This window comes from Paramisgurnus dabryanus, chromosome 19, assembly GCF_030506205.2.
Source record: "Paramisgurnus dabryanus chromosome 19, PD_genome_1.1, whole genome shotgun sequence".
NCBI classification, from domain to species: domain Eukaryota; kingdom Metazoa; phylum Chordata; class Actinopteri; order Cypriniformes; family Cobitidae; genus Paramisgurnus; species Paramisgurnus dabryanus.
This window is the reverse complement of record NC_133355.1, coordinates 2377970-2405021: the sequence shown is the minus strand read 5'-3', so window position 1 is coordinate 2405021 and position 27052 is coordinate 2377970. Positions and strand designations below refer to the sequence as shown.

General features: G+C 37.0%; 2 protein-coding genes across 4 annotated transcripts in view; one reads left to right on the top strand and one right to left on the bottom strand.

The window, feature by feature from the left end:
- Positions 1–753: 753 nt before the first annotated feature.
- Positions 754–21975, bottom strand: hsf1 (heat shock transcription factor 1). 3 transcript variants are annotated; one of them, XR_010543681.2, is made up of 15 exons: positions 21522–21975; positions 18649–18757; positions 17939–18075; positions 15532–15656; positions 10869–10944; positions 10725–10786; positions 10518–10605; positions 10278–10411; positions 9816–10049; positions 7172–7249; positions 6578–6683; positions 6447–6494; positions 4736–4802; positions 2363–2466; positions 2137–2277 (listed from the first exon to the last, which is right to left on the bottom strand). XR_010543681.2 is itself a non-coding variant. In XM_065284473.1 (14 exons), exons 1-14 carry the CDS (start codon positions 21648–21650, stop codon positions 2102–2104), a joined length of 1569 nt encoding a protein of 522 aa, XP_065140545.1. In that variant the 5' UTR covers positions 21651–21975; the 3' UTR covers positions 754–2101. The 3 variants fall into 3 exon arrangements, 2 of the variants coding, with proteins under 2 accessions (XP_065140545.1, XP_065140554.1); XM_065284473.1 differs by lacking the exon at positions 2363–2466 and having other exon boundaries at positions 754–2277; XM_065284482.1 differs by lacking the exons at positions 2363–2466; positions 7172–7249 and having other exon boundaries at positions 754–2277.
- A 321-nt stretch (positions 21976–22296) lies between these two features.
- The window catches only part of bop1 (BOP1 ribosomal biogenesis factor), a 93083-nt gene continuing 88327 nt past the window's right edge, over positions 22297–27052 (top strand). Inside the window, exons 1-2 of the mRNA XM_065284498.2 lie at positions 22297–22397; positions 23112–23381. Of these exons, the coding sequence (XP_065140570.1) occupies positions 22320–22397; positions 23112–23381 (348 nt within the window). The 5' untranslated portion in view covers positions 22297–22319. The remainder of the gene's footprint in view (positions 22398–23111; positions 23382–27052) is intronic.

The window sequence follows — 27052 nt, the reverse complement described above, 5'->3', positions numbered from 1 at the left end:
TACTAGTTTAAGGTGGTCCACCTAGAGACAGGGTTTCCACACCTTAGTTAACTTCAAATTCAAGGACTAAATGTGGGGACACATCTCAAGTGAGAGCAAGGTTACATCATGTTACCTTTTAAGATACATTGTTACAGTTCCCTTTTGAGGGAACTCGCGCTGCGTCACTGTGGTGACACTTTGGGGACGCCTCCAGATGTAAGTGTGTCTAAATGTGTATATCAAATTCAACCAATGGTGAGGCTTAACGACAAAGACAGGGTGATGTGGGAGCCAGGAAGTATATCGCTATCTGAAATATTGCCAAAGACGGCGTTACAGGGACGCAGGAAGTATGGCAAGGGAGACGCAGCGTCTCGTTCCCTTCTCAGGGAACAACAGATACATACGTAACCCGAGACGTTTTCATGTGTCAAACACAACTATGCAAAAAAGCATTTTGGTATGAATCAACATTCACATACAGAAGATATAAGCATTTAAAGCAAACATTTTAGCACGTGTGCTTAAAAAGTCTAGAATATTTATGATATTATCCTGCACTATTTTTTCCTCCAGAAAACTTCTTGCATAAAATAGATTCAAGCACTTGACCTGTATCTATGTATGTATATTTTCAAAAACTTCCCAGGGCCTTGAATTTTTTCCCCCAGATTCACAAACTTTCAAGGACCCGTGGAAACCCTGTAGAGAAGACCAGACTTAAAAAGCATGCAAAACTCCTCCAGTTATCTTCAAATAAACAAACTTCCATTTATTTTCAAAAAACATTTTATTTAAAACATACCAATACACAAAGTGTTGTTCACATGCGTAATAAAATAATTTGTCTAATATTAATGTCTCTCTGGTTATGACAGTCATCCAATGACTAAAATTATGACAGATAAAGATGATTTGACATTCTTCTCCTAGTTCATCTCCTGCAACCACCATCCAAAAATAATCTAATACAAGTCTCTAGGGCTCAACATGTGTACAAATCACACAAAAAAATACAAGTTTCATTTTGGTATTTTAGTATCCAATTCAGCAAAGCACGCAAAGATGTGAATTATTGCACAAATCTTCAAATTCAATTGTTATTAAATCAATTCCTGTACCGAGGTGATGGGTGCCATTATACAAACTCGTGTTATTAAAGAAAAACAAAAGGAAAAAACCTGCCAATTAAATATTACACCTGTTGAAGATTTCAGTCATGTGAAATATGTAATTCAAAACAGTGTTTTGTCAGCTTATATATTTAAATATGTCTGGATCTCTTATATACACTGATCACCTGTTGTGGCTGCACTGTTAAATAGAGACTTATTTTAATACAAAATGTTACTACATATGCACATTCAACTGGCATATTTCTCATAAAACATAACCATCATCATTATTATCCAACATCACACATTATATGATGAGTAACAGCTATGGCTTTAAAGACAGCGGGTGAGTGTTAGACAGGTTTAGGTAACATTAATTTACTGTCCGTTTTATGTTTGTCTGATCAGATCAAACGTGTTTTCCGGCTAACGAAGGTGCTGAATGAAGTACAACACAATTGTTGTGTTGTTTCTCTATTTATATATATATATATATATTTACAATTTTTTGCTTTAACCTCACATCCATGAGATGATGCAACGTTACATACTGCAAAAGAAAATATTAAAAACTTGGCGTAGTCGACAGGATGAGACCCGGGTGTCAAACATTTGATAATAATATTCAACCAGACCAGCAGGAAAATGAACTCAGGATTTTATACACAGGTGTATATGGGAGTCAAACAGGTTTATAAGGTTGTACTGTATACTTTAACAACACTTCTCTTAATATAAATCCAGTGTGGTCAAAATATAAGTAATATAAATCCAGATCTGAATGACAAACCTTCGTACTTTGATGCATCAATTCTCTGAAAGGAATACTGAATTTTCTCGATTGGTTTTAAGAAAAACCTCCCCAGACTAAAAGTGAAATATTGTGTAATATTACCATGGCTAGGTTTAATGTGACCATAAAATAAAATGCAGAGAATAAAATTATACAAAACCCACACAGACAAAAATCCCTTTTCAATGCCACTCTCTATAATAGTTTAGGGTTACGGGGACGTGGAGAAGTTCAAAAGTGACATGGTCGGATCTTCAGCAGGTTCAGTTTCAAAATAAGAGTCATCCTCTAGCTCAAGAAGAATGGGCAACTCATTCCCAGTGGTTTCCGTGGCGATGGGGTCGGGAAGAATGAGGGGCTGAGCCGTGTACTGAACTAACTGCTTACCTGAAAGAAAATATTCAAGTTAAATTCAAGTTTTTACTGTTGTTTATATGTCTCTGTGGTGTTTTTATTATGCTTTAAGACGAACCATGTGCTAATTCATCATTCATCAGCATTGCTGAGTATTTTCTCCATAAAATTTGAGTTTCCAAAGACAGACTCATTCCCACGGATTGAAATCGCCTTGGTTTCCTACGTCACAAACATGTAACCAATAACATCATCACAATTGAACGAGTGGATTAGTAGCTCGAGCTATAGATGTTATGTATGGACGACTCGATTGCATTTATGTACATGTATATCTAAGGTCCGAGCCGCCGACTGAAGAGGGGCGGGGCTAATTAGCATATTCATTGATACGCTCATACTTAATGAGGCAAGGGTGTAGAGTTATATTCAAGTTGTTTTAAATCTTTCACATATGCATTGTTATGACGCTCAAAGATGGAAGTAATAAAATGATCAACTACAGGGGGACTTTAACACAGATTTTTACTTGGAACTAAACATACATAAATTTAATGCAAGTCTATTTGTAGTGTAATGTTCGTTCCTACAAAAACGAAATGATTTTGACAAAATCCAAGACAGCGTTACATTCGACGGGCAACCTTTCGATCTCTCTGATGAAGTCAATACAGAAGTGACTTAAACTGCAATTCATCGACTGGCCGCTTGAGGCTCCAAAGAGGCGTCAATTTCCATAGACCTCCATGTTAAAATGTCCAACTTCACAGTAGAAAATAATGTGTTTACAACCTGGTACAAAAAGTGTTTTTGGTCTGTATAGTTAATTTTGCCCTTCATGACAACTGTGAGGGGGTGAATTTTTTTGTAACTCATCCGTTTGAATTATATTAAGCCTTAAAGTTCTGCATAATTAAGGGTGTGACCACTTGAGTGACAGTTGAACAGCCGCTGCTGTCACTAGAGTCGAGCTAGGGGGCGTGGTTTCAGCCTCCTCATCTTCACTCACACCCCGCCTCTTTATCCATTTTTGGTTATCCGTAAGTGATGCGCAGACAAGATGGTGACGCAGGCTCCGCCCACTGTTGGCTTCAGAAAAGCTCTTTACAAACCTATGGTTGATGTCACAGACACTACGTCCATATTTTTTTACGGTCTATGGCTACAGTAACCAAGTAATGAAAGTTAAAATCTGCTCGTTAATAATTTTTTATTAAATATTGATGATTGTCCACAATTTATTTAATTTTAAATGACTGTCAATAAAGTCTTATCCACATTTGAGACAAGACACCTAGTGATGTTAGTCGTGACACCAAAGCTTTGATGCATGCGTCAAAAAAAATGAAAAGATATTTAGTTAAGCGTTGTATAGATGCTAACAAAATCACGTGACCAATGACGTCCAAAGCTTTGTTTCACACACTCCCACATGACTGCTTCGTTTTTTGATTCAATGCTTGACCTGAGGAGTGCCCAGGGTTGTAAAGGTGTATTGCTTTGCATGTTCATTTTCTGTTGAGTTTATAGTTTGATAGAAGTTTGATAATATATTTGGCTTTTGGGGTGAAGCCTAATATTTAAGCCTAAAATTTGTATATTTTCATATCTTCCATCAAGTAACCTATACTGGGATGTCCCGGTTGTGTCAACATAAGTGTCACATATTTTATTTGTTATGCCAAATTTTTTTCATTAATTGTAGCATATATCTGTTCACTGCCGTGCGCACCCAGGCACACCAATCAGCAGTCATGTCATATTGTTTATTTTATTTTGGATAGTAGTGTAATAAGCTGGAAAATAAATCATGTGTGTATGACTTTGTGTGCATGCACCTGCATTTATTTACATCCTCTTCCTTTGTGTTTTTGATTTGTTTAAAACAGGAAAAATTTCGACATCCACAATACAAAATCTTTATTTTTTAAGCTACTATGAGTATGCAATGGATTGTTGTCATGTATTTAATATATGGATTCATTCATCTTTCCATTAATTAATTTTTTGCTTTTGAGATGGTTGTAAAACATTTTGGGACACGGCGCTTTCCCCCACTTTCACCAGCAGATGTCCTCGTCGAGCTCTGATTTGAAACTTTTTTCGATACAATTGTGCCAAAGCTTTTGTGGTTCGAGAAAGCTTCACTTCGCCATCACTAAAGACACCTTCATATTGCTTGATCAGAGAATATCACACCACAAATTAGGGCTGCATAACGATAAATCGTAACTAATGGTTTGCAGAATAAAAGTTTATCTCATATATGTGCGTGTATAATAATTATGCATATGTAAACACACACATGCATGTATAATTTTAAGAAATATAAATAATATTAAATTATATATAAATGTATATACACATGTAAATATTTCTTAAATATATACACATGCATGTGTGTGTGTGTTTATATCTCCATTATTATTGATTAATCAATATGCAGCCCCACAACAAATGCCGCAAATGTTGAAGTTTTAAACTAAAATACCTGAATCGGATGAGTCTGCAGCGGAGTCCGTTTCTTTCACTGGATCAGGAGACAGAAGATCCTGGATCTGTAACGGCACCATAGATTGTTGTTTACATAAATGAATAATGCGAATGAAAGAAAAAACAAAATGCATCCATGCAAATCACATTCTCTGAAATCAGTTTTAACACAAACACTACACACTAGATAGAAAACTTCTGCCTTTATTCATCTGATGAACATTTCACTAAATGCAGCGCTGCGCAGACTGATCTACAAGAAGTTCTGCGAGAGAGCGATTAGTAAGCACTTGTCTCGAAACTCTCTCGCAAGACTCTGATGTCATCCGCTGATAGATCTGCGCAGTGCTGCTGAAGTATAACACACTTCAGTGTGATGTCATCTGTAAAGACATAAAATCTGATGACATTAATCTGCCTTAATGCGTTTATTCAATGTGGATCAGGATTACAGATCCAGTACAGTCAGTGTCATACAGAAAGTCATTTGAGTTTAGATTTTTACACGTTTGTTGATATTTTAATCACAGTAGTGTCTTGTAATTTGATTTGTTCATATTTGCCTGTTCAGGCACAAAGGTGGCGTGTTTTAACGCCTCCGCTCAGTCCGCTGTCACTGCAGGAAAAACAAGCATTTATTCGTATTCATATGCTTAGCTTATAAGTTCCTGATTAAAAATGAAAACAGAAGCTATTAATTATTACTATCATTAAAATATGCAATGACATATAATAATTGATTAGGACAGGATTTGTACGACCATGTCCGTCAAAATGAAGGACAATTCAAAAGTCTAACGCAAATTCTGTTTGACACTATGCCAAATACTTTCTGGTGAACGGGTCAGACAAGATTGTTTACAATCTTTGCACTTAGTTAATTTCATCATGACAGCGATGTTTATATCACACGAGCTCAGCGTAACATAAATGACTGAACTGCACTTTGAGTTTAAGCCATTTTCTTAAAAAAATCCAGATTATTTACTCACCACCACCATGTCATCCAATATTGATGTCTTTCTTTGTTTATTCGAAAATAAATGTTTTTTGAGGAAACATGTCCTGCAATTTTAAACTGCATTAAAACTATTAAGTGTTGGGGTCCATTAAAGGTGCAGTGTGTACATTTTAGCACCATCTAGCAGCTTAGTCCACTGCTCACCCCTCGCCTTTGAAACACATAGAGAAGCTACAGTAGCCGCCACCAGACAAACATGTCATCGAAAAAAAAGTCCATTAAGGGCTTTGGTAGAAAAATGGCGGCACAAAATGGTGACTTCCATGTAAGGGGACCCTCGGTGTATGTAGATAAAAATTTCTCATTCTAAGGTAATAAACACGTAATGGTTCATTATGAAAGGTCTTTATTCACCCCTGATAATATAGTTTTGTATATTATTTAGCATTTCTGTCAAGAGATCCTTCTAAAAATTACACACTGCACCTTTAAAATTAGAAAAACCCTGTAATGTTTTCCTCAAAAAACAATTTCTTCTCGACTGAACAAAAAAAAGACATCAACATTTTGGATGACATGGTGGTGAGTAAATTATCTGTTTTTTTTCTTTTTAAGAAAATTGACTAATCCTTTAATAGTAAACAATAAACTGTGAGCAAAGGTTAAAAAGCTTCTTCTCAATGTTAAGCCAAGAGTACTACATAAAATAAAAAATAAATAGAAAAATGACGCCGTTTCATGAACTTACACTGGCCAGGCTGTCGAGATCCACGTCGGCGGCGGCAGATGTGAAAATCTATAAAACCCAACAAACCGTTTAAGATGATTTTCAAATCATAAGTCATCACATCTATGATAAGAGCGTATTGAAGTATTTACATCAAACAAGGGTGAGCTGTCGAAATTAATAGACTGAGCGTTTAGGATCTGCTGAAGGTTCTCCAAGCCGTGATCGATGCTCTCCAGATGATCACTGAGTTCGGTCCTGCAGTAAAAAAAAAAAACAGAGAAAATAACTTCTCATGTACTTTAAACACATCGGACTCAACGTAGACCAAAGCTCATTTCTTTAACCAGAAAGCATTTAAACACACTCCTCAGAGGCCGGTCCCCAGAAAGATCAAAACTGTGATGATGAGGGAAAAGGTGGGCTGCTGACCTCATCACATTAGCATCCAATCAGAGGCAGGAGGGGAACAGGGATCAAATGGTGATTGGGTAATCGTATGTATTGTACATGCGCTACGGTTTACGTGCCATGCCACACTGCACATCAATCGAAGCACTTAAACTAAAGCTCAGGACACCCTATTTACACCCGGGACAGCCACCAGCACTCCTGAGCGGACCAATCAGCATCGAGTATGACTGTGGCAGATAGATCGGGAACGTGAGCTATGTGTGGTTAGATTCAATCCGATCAAGCACAGCGTCAGGCGTTCTGGGGACGGCTCGGGCGACTGAAATGCTGACCCGGAATGAGGCCTGAGGTGAAGAGAAGAGGTGGGGAGGCTGGAGAAAAAGCGACAGATCTCAGACATCTGAGGATAACTGAAAAGACAGAAGCACAACATGGATACAGCAATAGGGGGCGCTATAGACATTCAAAGGGGCTTTAAACAGGGCCTGGAGCTGAAACGGCAGCGTTTAAAGGGCGTAGCGTCGAATCGCAGATCATTCAGAACGAGATTTATAGCTGCCAGACATCGTCCAGTGCTTGTACATGTTGGCGAGGACTGTTAAAACAATTGCTCCGATGAACATTTATTAGGTGTACAAAACTAAAAGCTTTTTTTCTAATCAATCCTAATCTAATCCTGCTCGAAGCTTTAAGGAAATTCAATTAAAGATCAAGCTGAAGGAAACGTCGGACAGCTTTGGCTAGTTTGCTGAACATTCAGGTATACGTTAGCACTTTACTGACATATTAAAAACTAAAGACTCTTAAATTCAGTGCCATATGGGCAAAGAGATATAGAAACATAAAAATAATGTACTGGCTTTCTGGAAAAACATTAGGATTAGTCACTACATCAGCCTGCCAGACTAAACCAAGCAGCCAAACTCTACAAACAAGTCCAGCTGAAGAGTTAGTTAAGAGGAGCGATGCGTCTGCCCGTTACATGACTTTAAAATCAAACCCAAACATTAGTTTTTCAGCTGTCCAGTTTGATTTGTTTTATTTGTAAAAGAAATATTTAACATTTCACCCGTGTCACTTTTCTCATGGAACACAAAAGATGTTTTTCAGTGAGAGTCTATAGCACCAGGTCTTGGTTTCCATCCATACGTTAAGTGAATCTTTTCAAAATTTGCAAAAAAAGCTAAGTAGGTGCATTTATCATCAATTTCTATTTCGAATGACGATAGTAACCTACTAACCAACAGTAAATAAAACAAGGCAGGAGACAGGACTACATTTAGTTACAATTGGGCAAGTTATGAATTTACTAGTAGTACAGCTTGTAATTGCTAAACTAAATGCTGTGCACAAAAGAAGGAATGCAGTATTTTTGATGCAGGCACTAACAGCAAGGGCATTACGACGACGTCGAGCCCCATATATGATAAAGACAACGTCAGCTGATACAGCGAGATGATCAGGCACGTGGGTTTAATGTTTGCTATGTCATAATTTATTTGGCTAATGTATTTCCATTTCCCATTTTTAGCATAAATCAAAAATCAAGTGTAAAAACTTTTTGTGAATTATAGGATTTTAATTCAAAATTTGGCATTCCATCACTCGTTTCTTATTCGATACTACAAAATGCGCATAAATCCCATCTGTGACATTACAGGCAGGTGTGTTGGACCAGAACTGGAAATGAATTGTTGTAATTTCCACTGACGTCTCATTTTGAAGCCTGGGTCCTCTGGAGGTCTCATTTGTCAGCGTATAAATCACTGAGGTCTTATTTCAGAAAAGTAACCGTTACGTTTTAATGTAAGAAAGAAATGAGGAATAAATGTCATTTAAAATGTTCATTTAACATTTTCCTGAAGTTATGGTTAGGGATAAAGATCCCGTGTGGGTGATTATATAATTGTAGTAGGTATACATTTGGTGTCCAACATCATTTTCACATTTTTAGTATTTTAATCATTAAGCACTCAGCTACATTCATATCCAACCCATTATTCTGTTTGTAATCGTATTGATTGCTTAATCGCATTGAAAAGCCTTCATGTAAACACCTTAAATCAATACGATTAAGGTCAATCGGTTGCAAATTTCGAGTCTGATCTGTGATACGATCGTACGAAGAAAAATATGCATGTCAACTATTAATATTTCTAATTGAATGCAAAAATAACTTGTGCACATGTGCAGAGAATTGTGCTTAAGTTTATGTCTTATATTTATCTCTTATTTACGCATCACATGATTCTCGTCACAGAAACATGCAATGTGAAGGCAACACGCATTATTAAGGTAATGGGATCACGTGGTGAACTTTCTGCGGCGTTCATGTCTTTCATAACATTACATACAGCAATAAAATAGCATTGTGCACCTTTTGGAAAGTGACTTTATTTGAAAACTTTTTAAGAGCAGCTTTCTCCAACTTAACGTTGACTTTGTACATTTATCCAGAGATAAAGCATGAACTCAATGAGAGGTCCTCTGCTTTTTTGCGGACTTTAGATTTGGGATACTTTTAAACTGTTTCAGCGAGCTGATTTTTGTTTCTGCGTGTTAAAGATGAAAGGATTTTGTTTATTAGTTATTGCTATTTGGGCTGTGAAAAGTCTTTGGGATGCTTTTGAGCTAGTTTTGAATGTCCATTGGGCTGGTTTTGATAAGAGAATCTGGCAACCCTGGCTGGGCGCTTGCGCAGATGTTTGGTTTGGTTAGGTTTATATTTTTTTGGTTAGCTTTATATCTTACCTCTTAAACTCACACTTGAAAAAGTTCAGACCTGTTGCATTCGTGGTTTCATATCATGCTAGACAGGTCCTTTTGTGCTCCATGGGACAAAGTGACCATGTACGTTTATTTTTTGGTAACTACACCCCTTGAACTAAATTCGCTATAATCACTTTAATATAAAAGAACAAACTGTTCAACTTTAAAGGACATGTGCAGTATTGTTTTGTAAAATTAAACACTCACTTGTCCAAGCAAGCGATGCTCAGACACTTCTGCTCGATGGGCGGTGGGCTCGGGGCCGTGATGGGCTCGCTCTCCTGAAGGATTGAATTGATGAAGGTTGTGGGAGAAAGGGGCGTGTCCACAGGTATGCTTGACGCCGCCTCTACTTCCACTTCGACAGGACACAGCTCCTCTACTTCAGGGCTGTGGGCGGGGCTAGACGGCTCCTCCTTGATGTGAACCAATGGGCTTGTTCTGTGATTTAAAAAAGATTGTTGTAATAACTGCTTCTATTTGTCATGAAGTTTATAGATGGTTATTTAAAAGCTTTAAAGATGACATTTTCCTGAACCTGTATGGTTTGAAAAATTTCCGTAAATTATAGTATCTTACTTTTTGATTTCTTTTGAACCAGGACATGCACTTGACAGGCTAATGTGAGATTCAATCACAGCACCTATGAGACAAAAAACAAACACTTGCCTGTCTTCAATCCATTCTTCTGTGGCCACAGGGTTGGACTGTGCAAGTTCAGTGATGTCAGATATAATTGGCCCCGTGTTCACAGGCATTTCAGAGGCGAAGACGCCTGTTCCTGTGAAAGCTGTAGTGGAGGGCTGGATACACACACATTAAGCAATATTACATAAACACGAAATAACTAGTTGAGTAATGATTGTTAAATTCAGGAGAGAGTTATAGGACATCAGGTGCATTGCTCACAGACATAGCAGGAGAAGACTCCAGGGAAAACTGTCGGGAGTATTTGGGAATCGAATGTGTGGTACTGCTGTCATTCAACATGAGAGGTCTGTAAACAAACACAGAAAGACAGAATAAATCAGATATCTTATAAATATAAACAGGTATAAAGATAGACAGAAACAACATGTTTTTTATATAAAGAAAGATTTTGAACTGGAAACGTACATCTTTCGCTTGACTCCCAGGACTCTGTTGGATCGCGCCAGTGTGAGGAGAAACTGAATGAGCTGTGAAAGCAGAAGAAAGGAAGTTAACATCAAGAGTTTTACATGTTTACCATGTTTGACATTTCTGGCTTTTGTATTTTACCTTATTGACGACTTTCTGCTGCTGAGAGTGTTTCTGTCGAAGACTGGCCACTTCTCTCCACAGAGCTTCATTCTCACTAAGAAAGACAGACAGACAGGGAGAAAGAAAGAGACAGATAGATAGATAGATAGACAGAGAGAGAGACAAAAAGCAAGACATTGATTTTACTATCCGTGTATTTTTTTTCCTTGCGCGTGGCAGGAGAACTCAGGAGATCTTTATATGTAATGATGTTTAAAAAAACTGAATAATGATGACCGCAAAATTTGTGTAATGTTTTTGTAGTACAATAAAGGATTACTCCACTTTTATAAAAATAATCCCGATAATTGATACACCCCCATGTCACCCAAGAGGTTTATCTCTTTCTTTGTTCAGTCGAGAAGAAATTACATTATAGTTTTTTTTCAAAAAATGTTTTTATTTATTTTCAACTAAACAAAGAAAGACAAAAACATCTTTGATGACATGCACTGTTAACCCAAACAGTATAACTTACTTATAATTTAAAATACCTGGTACTCAAAATGTGCCAAAAAGTTTAGCTAAATATTATTTCTGAGGTCATTCAACATCTACCATAGATTTAAGTTAACAGTAAATATTTTTTTGAGTTTTTACAACCAAGTTAAAGAGTTAAGGGAACTTAAAAAATAGATTCAACCATAATTAAATATTTTAATATCAAGCGCCCTCTAGTGGCGGATTATACAAAAAAGGTGAGGTCATCGTTGAACGGGCACTCAGACGTGTTTCAAATGGATTAATTTGCTCTTGGATGAAAATAATTACAAACTTTTGGTGGTTGTAATGAGTTCAATTTGCCAGGTAAGCTAAGAAAGAATCTGGCACTGCGAATTTACTTCAGTTAAAAGTTAAATTAACACGATTGGTTGAGGAGGTTCCAGTTCCCTGCATGCTTTGCATGAGCCCCCAATACGACAGCATTTTTATTTTATGTGGTTTTTAGTTTGAGATTTAGAAGAGTTTGCTATTTTTTTATTTTTGTGCTTACCATTGTTCAAAAGTGTGGGTGCTTGGGTTTAAGTCAATAACGTGTTGCTTTGTCATATAAACATTTACTATATGAAAGGCAGCACTGAGCTCAGTCTCAACACACTTTCACTAGTATTACATTTTCATGAGTCACATGATTTGTTTCTGTGATTTGCAAACAAAAATTAAATGGTAGTTGGTTTACTTAAATATTTTGAGTATACTGAACTTGTCGGGTTTTACAGTGTACTGTTAAGTTGTAAAGTATTTGAGTACAGGAAACTTGTAAAAAAACGAGGCAATCAGTTGCCACCAAATATTTAAGTTAAATTACTATTACAATTTATGTCAGACTTAAACTAAGTTTAGATAAATAAATTTTTTTTATTTGAAATGAAGTTGTCAGTACTCAAAACTTTTAAGTTTGCAAACTTAAGAAAATAGCGGCAATCAGCGTTTACAGTGTGGGAAAGTAAATTATCAGATATTTTAGCAAAGTGGAAATAATCCTTTGAGGAAAGTTACTTTTAAAAGTAATGCGTTACAAAATTAAGTTACTCCTCAAAAAAGTAACTAATTGCGTTACTTTTCATGGAAAGTAATACTTGCGTTACTTTTTGTTACATTGGCTAAAGTTTGATCTCTTTCAGGCCTTGTAGGTGTTTTTTGAGGAGTTCTGCATTCAGAAATTACACATTTCCATCGCAAAAATGTTGAGCTTTGGCCAGGCATCTCCGTTTCTGACTCAAACTGTTCCCGCTCAGGCGCGCACCCATAGAGTGCAGAATTCTACGTGACTACATTTGGTTTAATTCAGTACGTTATTTTTTTAAATCGAATTAATTAAAGGGGACAGAGAATGAAAAACCATTTTTACCTTGTCTATGTTGATTAATGGTAGTCTACCCGCATTCACGAACATACAAAAAGTGCTAGCCATGCTAAACATCTCAATCTCATAGAAATTCCTCTTTTAGAAATGTCAGCCAGAAAACAGCCCAATCTGAAAAACTGATGCTTATAATTGGCTTTAAAATAATTGGCTACATTTTTTAACTGGCAGCATAATCAGCCAATCAGTAATGAGATTGCAAGTTAAGCCAGTAGGGGGAGCCAAATAGGTGCAAAACCACTTGTTTAAAATCCCCCACCCTAATAGAGCTATCTGAGAGAGGTTTTTAGGAAGCTTCTAAGGCATTACAGACCCAAACAAAAAAAAATTGTCTACATGTCGCATCACAGAACAAGGATAAATACCCTGTTCAATCATTCTATGTCACCTTTAAACTGAAAAGTAACTTGCTTTATTTAAAAAGTAACTAAAATATTAATACCAACTCTATTCCCAATGATATTTATTTTGCAATGTTAATGACCACAGAATTGGTTTAGGGAGGTCTGGTTCTCTTAAACTCCGCCCCAAAACTGTTTGAACTGTGTTTAATGTGACCTTAAAGGGCCACAAACAAATGACCAATCAGAGACTGCAGAGCAATCACATTGATGTCCCATAAATAGAAAAATTCACATCACAACGATGCTAAAGAAGATGAAGATCGAGACAGTCGAATGAATGACACAAGCAGCTGTGTTTGTTTTTCATGAACACATATGACTGAAAGACACTGGACCATAAGACCTTCTGCTGAACAAAACTATGAACTGTAAATAATAAACAGATTTTAATTTATAAATGATATATTAAGTTTTATGACACTTTTCCTGATGAAGTCTAAAGGACCTCCTGTGGTCATGAAGGATCAGAGAAGCTCTCAGCTTGACTGTTAAAAAGCAGCGTGCAGTAAGAGCCTCTTAAAAAAAGTTACCCCTCTTGCCCCCCGCACCCCACAGCAGATGGACGAGGGCTTTTACAGGGGCAGCTGTGGATTCCTGTAAGGGGATCAGACCTCTCTCAAATAAATCTCTTCACTCCATTACTAACTCTTAAAAACCTGTGTGACTTGATTGTCAACACCTATGGTGTTACTCAGGTGGGTGTGGCTTCTATGCTGAGGTCATCAGCCAAATTCTGCCTGTGTGTACCAGCTTATCATGTGACTGTGAACATGTCTAAAGCCAGAAAGGAATCCGAGTGACCCGTCCAGCAGTAAAACTGTGGGAAAGAATGAATGACATGCCTTTGACAGCCTCACATCAGCTGCTGATATGCCGTTTCAGACCGATGACTAACCGGGTTTATGATGCTGATTAGGGCTGCCCAATATATGGTATCAGCGGCGACATTGCAATATGCGCCTCTGCATTAGTTAAACCACAGAATATTAAAAACATTGATATCAAAAGGAAAACTTTTTCGGATGCTTTTGCCAGTGCTACACTACATGAGAACGGTTTCAAACCACATTTAATAACAATTCTCAGTAAAATAATCTGTAATTTAAACAAGAAATGCAAGGCAGTAGTTAAATCCTCTCAAACAGAGCTTTACATGCCATTCAGTGAAGTCATCCAGTATTTCTCACATCGCAATTTATATTGCGGAAAGACAAAACATCGTTTTGACAAATATTGTGCGGGCATAATGCTGATAAAACAATGCAATGTGGCTGATATGAGTCCAATAACACATATATAATTATAGTAAATAAGAGGCATACCGAAAATTGGTGATGTATAATATTTATAAATGTACCCTTTTAACTCTTTCCCCGCCAGCATTTTAAAAAAAAGTTGCCAGTCAGCGCATGTATTTTTATGATTTTCACAAAAGTTTAAAGCATTCCAGAAAAAAATCTTCTTTAAATATATAAACATACAAATATGAAATGAAAGAACAGACCATCTGCTTTAAAACAACAACAACAACATTATCCTATCTTTAGTTGTTCTCTTTTTATCACCTCTCAAATATGGGTAGGTTTCTTAAAAAAAATACAAATTTTTGACAATAGCATTTTTGTAAAGGACTTTTGTTAAGATTCAGAGTTTTAAGATTAAGAGTTTTTACTGTTTTTGGATCAGTGGATGCTTCAGTGTTTTATACTTTGGGTAAGAGAGCCACCTAGTGGATAATAGCAGAAATATGAATTGCTGTAAAAACTCGTCATTGGCAGGAAGGCGTTTTTTCTTAATTGACGAGAAAGAGTTAAGTACTTTACAAAATATTTACAAGACATAGGTTTTGCAAATAGGACACCAGAGTGTTGTTGTGTGTAACGTAACTAATAAATATGATTTTGACAAGTGTGAAATGAGCAACAATGCTCACAAAATGTTAAAAGTGATGGGGTGAACTGTTAAATAATGTTTTCCATCTTATGCCTATCAGTGATGCGCGGGTTGATCCAAAATGAACGGGTGCTTGCGGTCACCCGCAGTTACGAGTCATCCAAAAAAAAATTTTCCGCGGTTGGTTGGGTCGTTTGAAATAAAGATTTTAAACAATTACTACTTTTAAAAATGCGGGCCAGGAAGCGGGTCTGGTACGATATTATTTTATTTTTTTGCGGTCCGAGTTGTGGGCGGGTTAGTTGAAAACGTAGATCGGGTGCGGGTTGTGCGGGTTGTTTATACATTGACCCGTGAATCACTGATGCCTACATTTGACACAAACATCTTAGTTGTTCTCAGTAACTACAAAGAAAAAGTAAGTCATGTTGACCCAGTGTTGGTAATGATGACCCAGTGTAAGTGTTATGTGGCTCACTGTTTAAGGGTGCAGATTTTCGAATCCATCGACTCCTGCTTGCCCTTCATGAGCTGGACATCTGTGATTATTTTGGACACGTCATCGGTGTTGATCTTCATATCCTCGTGCTTAATGTTGGACACCTGCAGAAGGACACAATGAAAACGTCAAAGTCAGATATGAACCGAGCTGTATGTGTGCGAGACCGCAGAGGTAAATGACCCGTTTGTGAACTCTCACGCAGTGGAAAGCATGTGCTAACGGTTTGATATCCGTCCGAGCTGGACGTTTGGACAGAACCTGGAGAAAAAAGACTATAAATCGTAGAGTGGAAAGTTCATCTTGAGCATCAGAGAGACACTGGATTAAATGCCACAAGACCTCTAATACAAACATCTCCAGATGGCCATCCATCAACTCTGAAGATAAAGATTATCTCAATCTGTCAGATTCAACGGGCCGGAGGAAACCGGCAGCACTAAAATAAAGGCTGTACTGAATGCACAGGACCAGTCAAGTAAACGATGCAAGACTGCTGAATGGATATTTAAAAACTGCTGATTGTCTAAAGCTTTCCATTGATGTATGGTAGGACAATATTTGTCTGAGATGCAACTATGGAGTGCAAAAATGTTGAGAAATATTGAGAAAATCGCCTTTGAAGTTGCCCAAATGAAGTCCTTAGAGAAGCTGCATCCACCACAAAAATTATGTTTTTATATTTTAACAGAAGGAAATTTAATAAACATCTTCATCCAACATGATCTTTACTTATTATAATGTCCCAATGAACCGTCCCATACAATGTATTGTTGGCCTTTGCTACACATATACCCCTGCGACCCGGTCCAGGAATACACACTGCAAAAAAATTTTTTTGAAGAAAAAAAAACACTTTGTGTTTTTGTCTTGTTTTCAGTAAAAATATCTAAAAATTCTTAAATTAAGATGCTTTTTCCTGATGAGCAAAACGACCCAAAAATATAGTCTAGTTTTTAGACCAAAAATATCAAATTTATGTGATTTTGTGCATAAAACAAGCAAAAAAATCTGCCAATGGGGTAAGCTAAGAAATCTTGAACATTTTTCCTAAACGCTAAATTCAAGAAAAATTCCCCGTTGGCAGATTTTTTTGCTTGTTTTATGCACAAAATCACATAAATTTGATATTTTTGGCCTAAAAACTAGACTTATTTTCTTGGGTCATTTTGCTCATCAAGAAAAAGCATCTTAATTTAAGAATTTTAGATATTTTTACTGAAAGCAAGACAAAAATACGTAGAATTTTTTTTTTCTTGAAAATAATTTTTTGCAGTGCATATGCCATCCAAGTGTTTGGGAATTATTAAAGAGCACCTATTTTCCAATTCATGTTTTTTACACACACCTTTGGTGTGTAAGTGTGTATTAGTACATCTTAACGGTATGCAAAAGGTACAAACGATGATGCAAGTTATGGTCTCCAGCGTAAATCATTTTTCTTGGACTACAACAAACACACAAATTGTAGGCAACAGTTTACTTCCTGGACCTGTTGACATGGACACAACGGTCATTATCATAATCCCGCCCACTTCAGATCTAGCCTGTAAGTTAACTCATGTTAGCATTGCATTGTGAGTTAATCTTTCAAACATGATAAGTGGCGTCACATTTCCGGCTGACGTCAGAGGTATTTAGGCCAATCACAACATTCTGGACAATCCGAGGACACTACACTTTTCAGATCGATAAGCTTTGTACAGAATCAACACGTTTCTGGGAGGCAAGGCATAAAAGAGCAACAATGTACATTATATGGAAAATAATGTGTTTTTTTTAACCATAAACCACATGGACACATTGTATTATACCAAATAACGTTGTGTTAGCAACATAATAGGTGCTCTTTAATGCAAACTGGAACTTGCGGCAATATGTGCACTTTACATAAAAACTTAATATGACTTTTCTAACGACAGCATGCAAATATGGACAGGTTCATCAAGTACATATAAAACACACGGTTCAGAACATATATTACATACAGTACTGTTGAAAGACCACAGCTGGAATTAAGTGTGAAAGCAGATCATTCATAATCCCACTTTATTAACTATGAAAAAATCCACTACGAGAAAATAATGCAACTAAACCACAGGAAAGTACCCACAAACCCTAAAGTCCTGAGACAAAAGCCCTGATGACATCCTAAGAACATCACCTCAGACTCCCTCTGAAGTCTGAATACTGTAAGCTGCTTTGGATTGTTGTCAAAAGGCCCTTTAAAGACTAATGAATTATTAAAACCAAGAGGCTGTTTATAGGCGAGCAACACAAGGTCCTCTGAGGACAAATATAGCCCAGTTTTTAAATACTTAAATAAATCTTGACAGTCAGATGTTTCTTGAGGGACATATATGAGATGTGATGGATTTCCACTTACTGTTGTTACCTTCCTCTTGATATTCTCCAGCAGATGCTCCTGTCCACGGATAAAATACGGATGCTGGAATTCTGTGTCATCTTTCTCCGGTTTTACAAGCCCACCCTGCTCGATGTGGACAACTTTGCGGAAACCATCTAGAAACGGGACACACACATACATTTAAAATACATATACTTAGAATAATAATTTGTTTCATTTCTATAACCAATTTCTGCAGCACTCAAAGCGCTTTACATATGTGCAGCATCCACCTGGATGATGCGACGGCAACCATACTGCGTCAGAACGACCAGCACACACCAGCTAATTGGTGGAGAGGAGACAGAGTGATAAAGCCAATCAGTATATATGGAGACGATTAATAGGCCAACGGGCAAATTTGGCCAGGATGCCGAGTTACACCTCTACTCTTTTCCGAAGGACATCCTGGGATTTTTACCGTCGACCACAGAAAGCCAGGACCGTACATACATGCAACTATAAGGGATAATGCTAATGCTAACTATCAAACATTTTGCATGTTCATTTCTGCTAGCAATTTTACACCAAGTGTTAACCTGAAAAAATATAATAAAGATTACTCAAAGTCTTAAGTTAATTATTCTGCATCTTCTCAACCACTCATCAGATCAAACTTTATAAAATGATCTAGGCTGTAATGAAAGACAGCTGATAACAAAAAACAAAACCTAATTTTTATTACTTACACATATTGAGCTGCCGAACAAAACTGGCCATATTATTGTGCTTGAAGTATTTCGGAAGAACCTCTTTTGAGAACCGGCCTTGGTCAAACACATGGAAGCTGGTTCCATTCTGAAAACAGATCAAAAAGTACAGTAAACACATAGACAGCTTTTTCTTAAAGGGATAGTTCACCCATTAATAAAAATTTTGTAATGATTTACTTCCCCTTAAGTTTTTTCAAACCTGTATAAATCTCTTTGTTCTGCTGAACACAAAGTAAGATATTGTGCCAAACAGATCTCGTGCACCATTCACTTCCATAGTATTATTTTTCTACAATGAAAGTCAATGAATGGTGCCCCAGATCTGTTACAAACATTCTTTAAAATATTTTCTTTTGTGCTCAGCAGACAAACAGGTTTGTAACAACGTTAACCATGACATAATTGTTGGGTGAAAAATCCCTTTAACAGAACTTAACTGTAAATTTATTGCATTTACAATCAGTTGAAAAAGTGTATTAACCAATAACATGAAAGTCCTCTAATTAATCTTGTTTAAAACCCCTAAAGGGTCACATTTGCAGATTCTGAGACCTCTCATGACACTTATCTAAAATCCAAGAAGTGAAACCGAATGTAATGACTACAGTGACTATTAACATATAAATACTTAAATATAAATCAGCAAACTATAAAACTACTCTGACATACAATAGTCATTTATAGTAGGGGTGTGACAAGATTTCATGCCATATTAAAACATCACTAAATGTCTCGTCGAGGAGAAAAGCTGTCTCATGATATCAGTATTAAGTTGAGTTTGTGGCAAAGCCTTTTAGCCTGCGTGTGTTTTTTTGTTTAGGCTTCCAATAGGGATGCTCAGAGTACCGATTCTTGTCGTCATGATCAACCAATACCAATGCCCTCATAGAAAATACAAATATTTCTGTAAAGACAGTGAGCGAAATTCAAATTTGCAGGCCCACATGAGCAATGGGTTGTAAATATGCTCGCACTGTGTAAAAGTGGTCTCAAATTGTGGCCGCATTCAGGAGATTTAGCGAGTACCAATTAAGTCATTTAAAGGGGTGCAGTGTGTACATTTAAGCGGCATCTAGTGCTGATGTTGCGAATTGCAACCAATGCTCAGTCCAACATTCACCGAAATGTATAGAGAAGCTACGGTAGCCACCACAGGAGACAACTTAGTAAAAAAAGTTTGTCTGTTAAAGCTGTTGTAGAAACATGGCGGCACAAAATAGTGACTTCCATGTAAGGGGACCCACGGTGTATGTAGATCAAAAACAACTCAAAGGAAATAAAAACATAACGCTTCATTATGAAAGGTCTTTATACACCAATGATAATATAGTTTTGTATATAATATTGCATTTCTGTCAAGAGATCCTTCTAAAAGTTACACACTTCACCTTTAATGCGATGATCAGCCAATACAGTCATCCCTTGCTTCCAATAATGTTCATTTGGGAATGCATATGGGGGCGGTTTCCCGGACAGAAATTAGCCTAAGCCAAGTCTTAGCCTTAGGAAATATAACTAATTTTAACAAACAGACCTTACTAAAACATTACTTGTGTTCATTTTTAGGCAAAACAAAGGGCACTTATGTATTTTAAGATATGTCAGTGCAAGTTGTTTTTTAGTTTGAACAGCTATTAAATTTGCTTTAGTCTAGGACTAATCTAATCCCTGTCCGGGAAACCGGTCCTTAAAGTCTGAGGCGTGCTGTGTTTGACTGTTAATCATTAATGTGTGGAGCGTCTTATCGATTTAAAACCTTTCTCCAAGTTTTCATGCTATTGGGACGGTTTCCTCGGGGTTTAGCTGAATCCAAGACTAGCCCTTAGTTAAATTGGACATTTAAGTTGTTTTCACAAACATACATTACAAAAACAATACTGGTGTACATCTTGAGACAAAACAATGACACTGATATATGTTAGGATACGTCAGTGCCAAGACGTTTTTAAATGAAGGCAGCAGCACAACAAGATTTTAGCCTTGGACCAGGATAAGACCCTTAATGTCTACATGATCTTGCAAAAAAATTGCTGTACCATTTCTATTGTAAAGTGGACAAACATTAAATATCTAATATATGTGGACAAATATTAAAGATGAAGTGGATTAAACATTGTTTGGCCCAAAGAAAGCATGTTCTTAACGTAAAATTAAAGTAAAATAACAATCGCCAGGCCGTTGGCGCCCTCTTGTTTATAATAATCCTAATGTTGTTTTATTACATGATTTGAATGTTTTAAAACCACTTGTTTACTTGGCTTTGATTCTTTAGTTGAACTAATTATTATTGCCACATCATTATAGTGTCATTTTCAAAGTTATTCCTGATTTATGTCTATTTTTATTACCAAAAAAGTCAAATTACTTATCAATTACCAAAACAATTGTTAGTGACAGTCCTAGATTAAGTTAAAAAAAAATCAAAATTATATGATTTCAGTTGAATTAAAGACTTTTTTGCATTCATATATTTTATTATAAAGGATTTTTTTTAAATGTGCAAAAATGTCGTCTCATTGTCATGAACACAATCTCGTGTAGTAAGTGTCTCGTCACAGCCCTAATCTATAGTTAATTCAGTGATTTATATTTTTTTCAGTATGTTGTGATACACTGTTTTACCCCTAAAGTGGCGCATGACATATGAATCGACATTACAAACAGATATAAACAAACCCAAACAACAACAAAGGCCTCACTGAACAAACATCACAATGGTTTTAATGTAACGCCCCTCCAAATCTGAGTTTATGTCATGACATTGGTTGTAAAAGGTATAAATAAAATCGTTTAACCTATCAACTACAAACCCCTCAGAAACCCAAATCTATAAATAACTGGTATTTTACCTGACTCCAGCAGATTAACAGATCTGTGTCCGGATCCTCCACCAGAGTCCAGAGTTTTGTAAGAAAAGCAGGTACATTATTACCAGTAACCATTACTCCTCCTGGACCGACACTGTGATACTCCATCATAGATGATTTATTGATTATTTTTAATGATAATTTACGTTCCTAAAACTTCTCTAACGAGTCGCTGATTCTGATCAAACTTACAAACAAACTCAAACGTGTTTCTGCACAAACGCGAATTGTTCCGTTCAAATACACGACTGTGACTCTGCTTTTCTTCACTGACGTTTCAGATTTCGTTTAAAGATCGATATTTCTGATTACATTAATCTGAATAAATGTTTTGGTGTTGTTGACGAAGTGGAAATTTCCATTAAATCCAGATCGCTACGAACTGCGTAGAGCACAAGCAGGCGCAGAATAACGTCGCTCTCTGATGGCGTCACAGTGACGACGGAAACCAGATAAACGCAAGTTTAAAATACTTTAAAGCACTAAATCAATTGGGGAAGCGAATATTGATTGCTTTAAATCTGTTTAAATGTAACTACAAAAATTAATTTTTATTTTAAGATATTTTTTCAGTATGCGTTCACTTCCAAATATTAACGTCAATTATAAATAATCAAAGTATTACATTTTACGTATTTAAAATATATATATTTAATTACGATAACATGCAAAATCATTGCGTTTCGAAAAGCGTTGGGAAAAATAAAATTAACTTGACTGCGTTGTGTTTTTACCTTTGACCTCTGACGTAGTTGAAACCCACGTGGTCATCGCAGCAGCATGCGTCCGGCGCCGACTTCAACAATGACTAAAATAAAGAGTAAAAAAAGAAATATCGAGGAAAACGAAGATGAACAGGTATAAAAACAAGTAAATCTTTGTTTAAAAGTCAAACCGTTTATAAAGTACAGCGCGTTTAAAAGGAAAATGCTTGCACGTGTGTTTATGTAACTAGTGCGGATGCTGTACTGTTATGTTTGATACCATTGAAATTCATAATTTGGTCGATTATATTACATTTTATGACACGTAGATGTGTAATAAATGCATTCGTCTTCACAATGTTAACTTAGTTTGTGCACTTTGCTTGTTGTCAACTGTGTCTTGTGTGTGTTGTCTATTTTTTATCTTGTGTATAGAAAATTGATGAATATTAAGCTTTTTTGTATTGATTATGGTTATGTATCTGTTATTTGCTGCACGTGCACTATACTATTCATCTTTTACATCCCGTTAAACCGATAAACACCATTATTACCTCATAGATAAAGAAGTAAAGTACCCATAAGACAAAATGCTTTAGTATAATTTGGTATTTACTATAGTGAACTGTAATATATTGTAAAATTATTTCTTACACTTTGTTAATGCATATTGTGGTATTCTGTGGTATGAACTATAATAAACTGATAAAAGTGTTTACTATTTTATATTGTACTGTACTGCTGTTTAGTCATTTAAATATGTTTATATTGAAATAGGTATTTTCATATAAGGATGCTTGTTTATTGCTTACTGCAGTCATATTTTCTTCGTGAAGCTCACTGTCGTCTGTCATGTAATCGTTCACAGCTGCCCATCTTTGATAAGGACAGTGGTAAAGATGGTCATCTAGATGATGATGATGATGATGAAGGTGAAGCTGATCTCTCAGACAGTGAAGAGAGTGTCTTCTCTGGACTTGAAGACTCAGGTAGTGACAGTGATGATGAAGACGATGATGATGAGGACGAAGATGATGATGATGATGATGGCCCTGGGCTAAAAAGCTCTGATGTAGAGGAAGATGAGAAGACAGATGGAGATGTTAAGCTGTCTACAAAAGATCTCACTAAACCACAGGTACTGAAAACCAACTAAGCAGATAGTTACATGAGATACTGAATAAAAGAATATGGCAAATTACATACTATGCACTAAACACTTAAACTAAGTACTTATCCATCTAGTGTATGCATTTTGTGTCATCCAAAATGGATCACTTAAAGTTTTTAAGTAAACTTAACTATATAAGCGGTTTCTCAGATGAGGGCTCCGTTTCTCATTCATCACGTAAGCAAAACTACACCGTTCAGTACATAACGTGTCCAGCGTTGTTCACTTCATTTATTTGGTGCATCATCTGGTTACTTAAAGCGCACTTTCTTTTTGTAATTTCCAATGTGAATACACTACTTGCACTATTCATACGTAGAACAGTCCACAAATATGCGATTTGGGGCGCACCTTATAATACTCTCGTCCCAAGATGATCCCTTCTTCGTTAAAAAAGTCAGATTATTTAGACTTTGTAGTGCATCTCTTCCCAGTGCATGATGAGCTTTACTAATATCTTACAAACCAAAGTTTAATACTTTATATGAGCTGCTGTAGTTATAGTGTTACTCGCCTTAGCATTTAAAAGGTTTTAAAAGGTTTGGTAGTTTATTATTCAGTTTTTCAAATTTCTACTTTTCTTAGTAGGACTGGTTTAGGAGATAATGTTTCTGTTATTCTATCTGATCTCAGATCTGCTCTGATGTGTCTCCTGCTTAGGATGCAAAAGCTGCTAAACGTCACCTCGGTCAAAAATTAGATAATGATATTAACCGAATGCTCTCAGGTAGGGCTGGGTATCGATTCAGATTGTCCAGATCGATTCGATTTCGATTCACAAGCTATCAACTCGATTCGATTAAATTTTCAATTCCGGTTCTCAGGTCAGTTTTTATACTCGATTCTCGATTAAACTCAATGAATAAGGATTTAATACAAACACTATATTAAATATAGCTGCAAGCAGCGATGGCGGGCCCTCGCACGTTTGTTTACCGCTACACTGTGCCTCCGAGAAAACGATGCACGGTGGGCATGTGCATCAAGTGGGTACATATCAGTGTACTATTTCATGTTGCTACTGACCCATTTAGGTACAGTAGGTTAAAGAAACCCCATATTTTAGACAAACGGGGGCGCTAGTCATTCACTAAATAGACACGCCTTTATCTGACGTTTTTGTCAACACTTAACAGCCGACAAATCAGATGTGTGTGCCAAATTTAAACTTAATCTACGCTGCCAAGAGCCTGAAATATGCCTGAAATAAAAGTAAGTTTGACGCGTTGCCATGGGAACAGCGTTCGATGTGTCAAAAATTCCTTTGCAATTTAACATCTTCAATGTCTCAGCATCATGTTGACCACTTCTGGTGTCAATCGCATGAATCCCATACGAGGAGTATTCAAAAGTTCACAGCATGTAACTGTCAGCCTTAAATATGCTGGAAAATGAAAGCAAAGTTTGACACGTTGCCATGGGAACAACGTTTGAGATATCAAAAATCCCTTCGCAATTTATCATCTACAATGTCTCGGCATCATGTTGACAACTTCTGGAGTCAATCGCATGAAAATCCTAGAAGGAGTATTTAAAAGAGCATCGCATGGAACTGTAAGGCTTAAATATGCCTTTAAAATGAAAGTAAAGTTTGACAGGTTGCCATGGGAACAGCGTTCGAGATATCAAAAATCCCTTCGCAATTTATCATCTACAATGTCTCTGCATCATGTTGACCACTTCTGGAGTCAATAGCATGAATATTCTAGAAGGAGTATTTAAAAGAACATCGGCGTCAACTGAAAGGCTTAAATATGACTTTAAAATGAAAGTAAATTTTGACGCGTTGCCATGGGAACAGCGTTTGAGATATCAAAAATCCCTTCGCAATTTATCATCTACAATGTCTCGGCATCATGTTGACCACTTTTGGTGTCAATCGCATGAAAATCCTAGAAGGAGTATTTAAAAGAACATCGCATGGAACTGTAAGGCTTAAATATGCCTTTAAAATGAAAGCAAAGTTTGACAGGTTGCCATGGGAACAGCGTTCGAGATATCAAAAATCCCTTCGCAATTTATCATCTACAATGTCTCGGCATCATGTTGCCCACTTCTTGTGTCAATCGCATGAAAATCCTAGAAGGAGTATTTAAAAGAACATCGCATGGAACTGTCAAAAAAATCCAGCTTTGTGACTGACACACTTCCTGGCACCTGGTGGTGGCGCTATACCCGGGAGTCACAATAGGCACATCGATGAGATCGGAATCTTCAGACGAACAAACACCCTGCATGGCATCACAATAAGATATTTTTTGCCTTAGATATTAGACACTTCCTATTTCTCTGAATTCGCCATAAATTCGTTGCCTCGCCATGGCAGAACCGTTCGAGATATCAAAAATCCCTTCGCAATTTAGCAAGTACAATGTCTCAGCATCATGTTTACCACGTTTGGTGTCAATCGCATGCATCCTCTAGGAGGAGTATTTAAAAGTTCAATGCATGCATTTTTTAAACAATCCAAAATAGCCGACTTCCTGTTGGGCGGAGCTTAAATGTTAGAGGGTGAAAGTTGTTCGGGTCGATGAGATCTATATGCGTACCAACTCTCGTACATGTGCGTAAATTTTTGCCCGATCTGTGCCCCAATGTTTGTTTTTGCATTACAGGGGGCGCTACAGAGCTCCCTTACCACGCCCGAATTCCAGCCTTTGCCGGGTCCTAATGGCCGACGACTCTGACATCTCTGCCAATTTTCAAGAGTTTTTGAGTATGTTAAGGCCCCCAAATTGCCCTGAAACGTAAAAAAAAAATAAAAAAAAAAAATAATAATAAATCCGAGCAAAAACAATAGGGCTTCGCACCTTTCGGTGCAGGCCATTCTGGCCTGCTCCTCGGTGCTCGGGCCCTAATAAAAAAGAACAGTAAACAGCAGTTTACAAGTGGGTAATTAATAAAAAGAAATTAAAAGCCACAACACTGTCGTGGTCGTCTTTCTTGCGAAATCTAAAATGCTTCCATACCTCTGACTTTTTATGTAAAGGTGGCATCAAAGTCTATGAAGCACCTGAAACCGCAATTTTAAGCACTGAATGAATGAATGATCTGCTCCTCGCTCCTTGGTAACATCGCGCAAGGCAAAAAAGAGAGTGACATCTAGTGAAGAAGACTAGTAATTAGATTAACGTTAATCTTATGTTCAATGTTTGCGGAAATAAATATGGAAAAAAAAAAAATTTTGCTCATTGAGAATCTGCGTGATCTCTCATGCGCGCCGCGGAGGCTGTCTGAGCGCGGCGCATGCATACGCATAACAGCACGAAAACTCCCGCTTAATAACAAGACTGACAATTTTTATACTTTTCTACGGTTATACTTTACTAGAGTTGATGCAGACAACGCTCGTTGTCATACAGGTAAGTGCAACAAGATGTTTGCATGTAAGGGCGGAAACACAAGCAATCTGTCAAAGCATCTTTTAAAAGTGCATTACGTGCAGACAGAAACTGTGTCCCAATTCAAGGGCTGCGACCTTCTAAGCATACGACCTTAAAAGGTGAGCACTCGATCTGTCAAGGTGGCAGCCTGAGAAGTCCGCGAAGAGAACTGAAATGAGACGGTCTAACCCTCGGAGGACCCATAATTTGCGTCACCTGCTGCACGCGCCCACCGCGCCTGTCAGGCATGTACTG

Coding starts and splice junctions, on each gene's coding strand:
- hsf1 (XM_065284473.1), bottom strand. CDS start 21,650: ATGATGGAGTATCACAGTGTCGGTCCAGGAGGAGTAATGGTTACTGGT. Junction 10,412..10,517: donor AGTCTTCTCCTGCTATGTCT/GTGAGCAATGCA, acceptor GTGTGTATCCAG/CCCTCCACTACAGCTTTCAC. Junction 4,803..6,446: donor ATCTCGACAGCCTGGCCAGT/GTAAGTTCATGA, acceptor GTGCCGTTACAG/ATCCAGGATCTTCTGTCTCC.